The 7,894-nt window shown below is 35.3% G+C and overlaps 1 protein-coding gene and 1 long non-coding RNA gene across 2 annotated transcripts; both read right to left on the bottom strand.

The window, feature by feature from the left end:
* On the bottom strand, positions 5,283 to 5,962 carry LOC109832053. The gene is made up of 3 exons (XR_002244622.1): positions 5,903 to 5,962; positions 5,708 to 5,827; positions 5,283 to 5,513 (listed from the first exon to the last, which is right to left on the bottom strand). It is a non-coding gene; the product is annotated as an uncharacterized LOC109832053 (long non-coding RNA).
* Positions 5,963 to 6,484, bottom strand: LOC109834565 (putative E3 ubiquitin-protein ligase LIN-1). The gene is made up of 3 exons (XM_020402602.1): positions 6,254 to 6,484; positions 6,109 to 6,184; positions 5,963 to 6,027 (listed from the first exon to the last, which is right to left on the bottom strand). Exons 1-3 carry the CDS (start codon positions 6,482 to 6,484, stop codon positions 5,963 to 5,965), a joined length of 372 nt encoding a protein of 123 aa, XP_020258191.1.

Below are 7,894 nucleotides of genomic sequence, written 5' to 3' on the forward strand. Positions count from 1 at the left end.
AGCTGGGAAAATTCTCTCTCATATTGTCCTTCGGACCGGATTTGGCCCGCTGATTAAGACCCAGCTCAACTGCAGCGCTGTGCAAAATGGAAGCTCTTTTGCTACTGGAAGCACCTGTCCACAAAAAAATAAATTGAGCTGTATTAGCAGCTATGACATGAATAGGTGTATGAACCTTTTCGAATATAAGCTTATTCCTGCAATATCATAACCACCAACAACAGCAGGTGCAAGAAAAAACTAGATACTCTCCTCCCAAAGCACTTGTCGTGATCCAGAGCACGACCGGCCCAAATCAAAAACAAGTAAAATCTAATAGAAGCCGGGCCGATTAACTCAATGTGGCAAAGCCTCCATGTTTGTTAGCTGAAAACTTCAATGATTATTTTTGTTTTTGAAACTCCATAAAATGTGTGGCCGAGGTAAAATTAACTTAACTAAAACACTAAAGGCGGCCTGGCCCAAAGAAAGCGAATTGTAAAATAATAAAGCGTAAAATAACAAAGGTTGGCATACTAAAGTCGGTGTGGCAAAATTGGGCTCTGATAAGAACGCGTGTATTTTTTTTATTTTTTTGTGTGCAAATGAGATAATTGATATTATAGAGGAAGAGAAAAGGGCTAGATTAGTTTAGAATTTAAGCGACATGCGTTCAACCGTTCAACGTTATATTTTATAAAATCTTCTAAAAGTTTGTAGAGAAACCTTTTATTCTAGTTAATTTTGTTGCATATCATCATATATTTACTAGTCAAGGTCAAACTGACTGAATCTGATATGTAGATTGAGTGAATCATCCACGGTATACTCAAAAAAAGATAGTAAGTGATCAATGATTATTCATTTAGCCGTTACTATTGTTCGATTGTCCTTTTAGGTATATAAAGTAAACTACACTTTACATTTTTGTGATTTTTTGTTGTGCACGCTTTAAATTTGATTCATTACTTACTATAACAAAAGTTATAAATTATGATATATTTTTGATCTCTATGCGACACATTTATGTATCGCACAAATAAAACGCGATACATATTAGAAGTGTGGTTAAAGCATGTGTGGAGAGCGTCTTTCTACACATGTGAAAATGTGTCACAAATCTCACATCACATATATGTCAAGAGTGGTGACGTATACATATGTCGTAAAACTTGTGACACATAAATATGTGAAGAGTTGTGACGCATACTTCTGTCTAGATCATAAAAATATAAAGAGCGTCATTATTCAATACTATTATTCCCTAGAAGGTCACCCATTTTAGAATTATTACTCTCACCAAAGCACACTTCACTGTCAATACTATTATTCCCTAGAAGGTCACCCATTTTAGAATTATTACTCTCACCAAAGCACACTTCACTGTGGAGTTTTTTTTAGCTTATACACAATCATAAATGTTTAATCATCATCATAAGTAAAATCTAAGATTTATTATTTAAGCATATTAATAGATCCTCTCACAATCCGTGTTGGACTATTTAGTCTTTTTTAATTATATTTAATTGTATATCTAATGACACAAACATGTGTCGTGATTTGCTATACTTTTTATTTGTGTCATTATTGTTTAATCCTTTGTAAATAAAATGACACATTTACCTATGTCATAAAATAAGTGCATACATATATTACTTTTGTAATAGTGACTATTGACCTTATATTGTCTAAATCAATTGAATCTAAAATATAGATTAAGTGCAAGCAGAAAACATGATCCTAGAAAGATCTCAAATGATTATTCAGTACATTATTGCTAATATCCAGTAGGCGTTAGTGTCGACGGCTATAAAAAGGTTAGGTGGTCTGCTCTGATGCAATGCCCAGTAACCAAAATGAAGAAGACATGCTTGGCTCTTCTTTTCATAGTTCTTGCAAGCCTATGTGCCCTTAATCAAGGTGAGCCCGATTTACTCTCGCGGTCGAATTTACTCAGTCTCGCAAATATAGCATGCAAATTTTAAAGTTATTTGGAGAAAACCACGCTGTTCGCAATTCTTTGAAAAAGGAAACTTTTAAAAAAAAAATTGACTTTTTTTTATGTATGGAGAAGAACGAGAGAGTTAGTTTGGAGCACAAAGGCTCAACCCTTCCTCAACTCACCTATTTCCTCACTTCACCTATTTCTTTGCTGCTTTTTAACGAATTAAAAGTTTTTTCCCCCCCATTTCTTTGACATTTGTAACATAACTCTTTGGCATTAAATAGTTGGGTGTTGGGATATTGGACCCCAGCCCAAATCTCATATTTAGCACAGAAGCCTCTAGAACTTGATGTTTGGACAACAAGCCCTCGAATTCATCAGACTTCCTCCCTCAAATTATTTCATAAAGTTTTTTTTAACAGTTTATGTTCTTGACAGGTCGTGATATTGAGTTGAAGAACAACGAGGCATCACCAAGCTTGAATTCCTCATTGATGGACTTCAAAAATGGCAGCAAACTCACGATTCCTTGCTGCCTGCCCAGAGTTTCCTGCGGCATGGGGGACGGTCGATTCGGGAATTCAATATGTATAACCCAACATGCTAAATGCTACATGTCCCATGATTGCAGCGGGGGGGCCACTTGCCCTCCATGCCCAGGGTAATTAAATTGTTCATTATCAATCAAGTTTTTGCTATCATGCATGTAACCTATGAGAGGGAGGATATATATATTTATATCATAATGAAAATAATGAATTCTTCCGTAGCTTTAATGTTTTCCTGAGACTTTGAATCTTCGTGTCATAAAATAAGTGCATACATATATTACTCCATGCCCAGGGTTCGATATTCAACTTCGGATTCATGTTGTATGTACTCAGGTACTGGGCCGTTATATATAGGAACAAAATGATGTCTTTTTTATTTGTTTTTTTTTGCCATTATATATTGGAAAGATTTTTTTTAAAATGTTTTGCTGGTGATTAGTCATGATTAGTAGGTTTTAATTTAGAAGTAATGAAGAGGGGTAGTGAAAACCAAACTCAAAATTCCAAACTATTTTTGTACTGCAACAGATGCAAGTGGGTCATCTCTGATTTCTCATAAAAAAATTTCAAGAAAATACCGCACTTTGATATTGTCGGATGCAAGTGGGTCATCTCTGATTTCTCATAAAAAAATTTCAAGAAAATACCGCACTTTGATATTGTCGGCTCGACGGTCAAATTGGAAATTCAATATGCTTAAGTGGCATTTTGGTTGTATGTTTTTACCATGTAAAAGGATGAAAACAAATTGGAAATTCAATATGCTTAAGTGGCATTTTGGTTGTATGTTTTTACCATGTAAAAGGATGAAAAGTGTAAAAAAGTGGGTCCCAATGTCAGATTTCATCACTTTACATTGTTTGATTAAATTCTCTTTTACATGAAAAGTTTATACCTTTTGATGAGGTGCCACCGAAAGCAAAATCACCAAAATTAGGAGTGATTTTGTTGGAAAGCTGACACAATGTCATAAATGTGTCCAAAAAATAATTAAAAAGTCAAAACCTTGTGGAAAGTGATGAGGTGGATAACCACTTTCTATTTTGTGTCATAAATATTCTAGTTTACATTATACTATCAAAACAATGTAATATTATTATTTTAGGATTCATAAAGATTCCTAACCAAACCATGTAAACACTCGAATGAGAATTGGTGAGGTGGATAACAACTTTTTATTTTGTGTCATAAATACTCTAGTTTACTAAAGGCATCCAAACAGCCCCTAAGTAACTCGATTTGTTCTCTCTTTAGGAATTGTCAGTGTGGGGATGACCCATGCCCTTCTTGCAGAGAGCAGCACTAGCTAGTGTAATAAATGAAAGTATCATAACAAAAACTATAAGTTCTTCCCTTGGTAATTTACCTTTTTGGATGAAACTTTGAACGAGTTTAAATCAATCTCCCCCCCCAACCCCCCACCCCAAACCCTCCTCTCTCTCTCTCTCTCTCTCGAGAGCAGCACTAGCTAGTGTAATAAATGAAAGTATCATAACAAAAACTATAAGTTCTTCCCTTGGTAATTTACCTTTTTGGATGAAACTTTGAACGAGTTTAAATCAATCTCCCCCCCCAACCCCCCACCCCAAACACTCCTCTCTCTCTCTCTCTCTCTCTCTCTCTCTCTCTCTCTCTCTCTCTCTCAAGTATGGATAATTAAAAAAAATAGTCCAAACAAAATACTGAATCAATATAAATAGTACAAGTGTTACGCCAATGCCTGCACACGTGGATCGGTAAAATAATTTGGGGATAAATTTGTAAGTATTATGTTTGGAACCAATTTAAAATACTATAATTTAGGGATATTTATTGAAAAATCCAAAATCAAAATATGAGTAAATTTCACCAAACCCCTGAACTAAATCCCTAATATCTTCAAAACTCGCACAAAACCTCCAATAACTTTTGTAAAAAAAAATCTTAAAAATTAACATTGTTAGTTCGTGTATAGTATAGTCAAGTGACCAAAATAAACCTCAATATATGATATTGAACGGTGGACTTTGCGTGGCTCATTTTCGACTCGTTTGAACTGAGCCGAAGTCGGCTGTATGGAGATGTTCACATGCTTGTTTGAGCGAGCTTAATTTGCTATAGCTTGTTGTGAACTTGACTTTAGGGTCATTTGAAATGTTTAGCTCATAGTCATTCACTCCTTGAATTCAAGCAACATTGGACTCGATAGAATATATTTTAACCATCTATAATAATTATTTACAAACTCATTGAAAGACACGAATTCATATAAAAATAAATCCATACATGATAGGGTAAATTATCAGACACTGCTAAATAATGAGGTATCCTAGACGGAAAATTCCGTCTAAGATACCCAGAATTCCGTCTAGAATACACGTCTAGTATGTTTCCGTCTAGGATGTAATATTCTAGACGTAAATTCCGTCTAGAATACATCCTAGACGGAATTCAAAACCGTCTAGAATACATCCTAGACGGATTATTCTAGACGAAATTTTCGTCTAGAATAATTTATCCTAGGCGGAAAAAAATTCTGTCTAGAATGAGTATTCTAGATGAAAATTTCCGTCTAGAATACTCATTCTAGACGGAATTTGATGTTTTTTTTTTATTTTTTTGCTAAAAAACGCATCCTAGATGGAATTTGAGCATCCTAGACGGAATTTTCATCTAGGATACTATGCTACAGTAATTTTTTTTTTGGCAGAATCTACTTTGGGTGCATGTACAAAATATTGAACAACCAAAAATTATATTCATATCCAACACAATCTAATTATATTCCAATATCAAATCCCATTATATTCAAATAATACATTCACCAAAATAGTAGAGAGATATATAAATTATTTACAAACTTTTACATAAATTATTTACAAGAGGTTCTGTATGCTCCATCGCACAACATTACGCACAATTCCTCCTCTTTGGAAAAATCGAACAACAGCAAAAGCTACATCCTCTGCGGGCCTGTGAGGATCTGGTGAATCCGCAAAAGCTACATCCTCTTCGATTTCCTGAACTGGTCTCAAACCCCTCCTTCCAGCATCCCACACCTAGACAAAAATACATAGAGGTTATTAACAGGAAACTCCTCTTTCTGAAACATATTCACCTCCTTCAAAGTCTATCTATCAAATTATATCTGTTGGTATTCCGCTAGTTAAAAATCCTATAATTACATGGGAAGTACAACATATTATCTTAGTTCAAGTCTGTGCAAGGTACTGGTAAGGTGTGAAAATTTTACCTTGATAGTCCCATCCGAGTGGCTACTAAAAAGTCAACCTTTTGAATGAACCAAAGATAGGACCTCTCCATTAGAAGTACAGTCTATGTCAAATAACTCAGTACAAGACCAAAACTCTGTCTGAAACATAAATGACTTAGCAACAGAAGGTATGTCATTATAACCAAGAAATTCCATGTGTGTTATTCCACTCACTGCATCAACAGACGGCAAGTTCATAATTGCTTTCAATGTATCTGCAACTACTAATGAGCATCATTTGAGCTTCCTCAAGGGCTTGTAGATACATTTTGCATACGTCCCGCGTTCTTTAAGTGCATCTGCAATCTTGTAAAGGACAACATTTAACTATACAGTCGATGAGAGACCACTTTGACAATAGATTTCAGCATATCTATTACCTGGGTCACTGATGAAGCTTTTCAAAGCCAAGGTTGCTAGAATCTTCTCCTCAAAGTTCCTAGATGAACAGAGAACCTCAATGAAGCTTTTCAAAGCCAAGGTTGCTAGAATCTTCTCCTCAAAGTTCCTAGATGAACAGAGAACCTCAGTAAATTGATCCAGAAGGCATCGACTTGCAATCATTTTCACTCCAGTCTGAGGGAGACTACTGAGCATATGTATGAGCCATGTAGCAGCAACAAGGCATGACTTCACCATCCCCATTGACTTGCTCCTCAAGCATTCTTCTAAAGCTTTGAAGATTGCTCCGTGGTCATGATTACAAAGAACAAATGCTACTCTTTTCTCCCATTTACCTTGTAAACCTCCCCTCATATTGTTCAACATGAATATAGCTACCTGGGTTTGTCTTCTTGACCTCTTCTACATACCTAGAAAATTGAAGATTAAGCGTTAGTACCAACATTGAAAAATTAGTATAATCAACGTCACATAAAGGAAATTAGTTTGTCTTTTGTTAGATATCATCTTCTATTTACCATCGTAATTGATCGTAGGACTCATGGGCATCACCATATAATTTCTCTTGTGCTCTTTCTTTACCCCCACCAAATCTTACTATAATCGACCCTAATCCCATACGAGCTTAGAAACTCCTTTTGAACGTTAATAGGCCATATATCTGGTCGAACCTTTAACGTGGGTTGTAATTAGGTAGCAATGAATCACCTAGAGGCTCTAGATTGACCAGTATTATTGCCATGCTGCCCACAACTGTGATTGTCCACAAACCTTTTGATTTCAAGTCTATTATCATTTTTCGATGGAGAGGCAAACAACATCCACGGATAATTTTTGGCTTCCTTAAACCGACAAAACACTCAAATACGCTTCGGTTCATTCTTCCCAAACTCGTATTCGAATTTTTTTGCCATGGAGTAGCAAGGCCAATCTTAACTCCTTCGCACTTTCAAATCGTTTTCCCTCACCGGTTAAAGCTGTGTGCCACCAAGCAGGAATCCTCTCTGATCTGCTAATCATGTCATCAATCGTCATGACATCATCTCCGAAAGGATTGTTATTGGGATTCTTATCTGAAACACTTGTGGTCCACAACGCTGACGGGCCATAGTCTACACTTTTTGAGTTCAAACTGCTGGAAGCGCTACAAATATTAAGAACATCAAAAAATTAATCATAAACTACACAAATAGTAGAAGTATTAACAGATAATAGCAAAAGCTAAAAAGCAAAAACGACAATTGCTTGCTGTTAGAATCAATTAGAACTAGAAAGAACTAACAATATAACCATTAGAGCTAACAGTACATTGATTAGAACTGACATAATAGCTATTAGAACAAACAATATAGCCATTAGAACTAACAATATAACCATTAGGACTAACAAAACATAGATTAGAACTAACAATATAGCCATTAGTACTAACAATATAACAATTAGGACTAACAATATAACCATTAGGACTAACAAGATATAGATCAGAACTAACAACCTTTGCAGCACTTGTAGCATATAGGAACTATAGTGGAACTAGCAATAAATCTAGTAGAACTAACAAAATAGCGATTAGAACTGACAAATAAAACATTAGAACTCTAGTATGGAGCATAACAAAGAACTGCTTAACGATAAGATTACAAAGATTACAACTAACATAAGATACGATCTAATTAGATCTAACAGAACCAAGATTACAACTAACATACGATCGAATTAGAACTGAAGTCCATTTAAACCTAGCATAGACCTAACAAGAAACCG

The sequence above is a fragment of the Asparagus officinalis genome, chromosome 3 (genome assembly GCF_001876935.1).
Source record: "Asparagus officinalis chromosome 3, Aspof.V1, whole genome shotgun sequence".
Taxonomy (NCBI): domain Eukaryota; kingdom Viridiplantae; phylum Streptophyta; class Magnoliopsida; order Asparagales; family Asparagaceae; genus Asparagus; species Asparagus officinalis.

Coding starts and splice junctions, on each gene's coding strand:
- LOC109834565 (XM_020402602.1), bottom strand. CDS start 6,484: ATGAGGGGAGGTTTACAAGGTAAATGGGAGAAAAGAGTAGCATTTGTT. Junction 6,185..6,253: donor TTCTGGATCAATTTACTGAG/GTTCTCTGTTCA, acceptor AGCTTCATTGAG/GTTCTCTGTTCATCTAGGAA. Junction 6,028..6,108: donor AAGCTTCATCAGTGACCCAG/GTAATAGATATG, acceptor ACAAGATTGCAG/ATGCACTTAAAGAACGCGGG.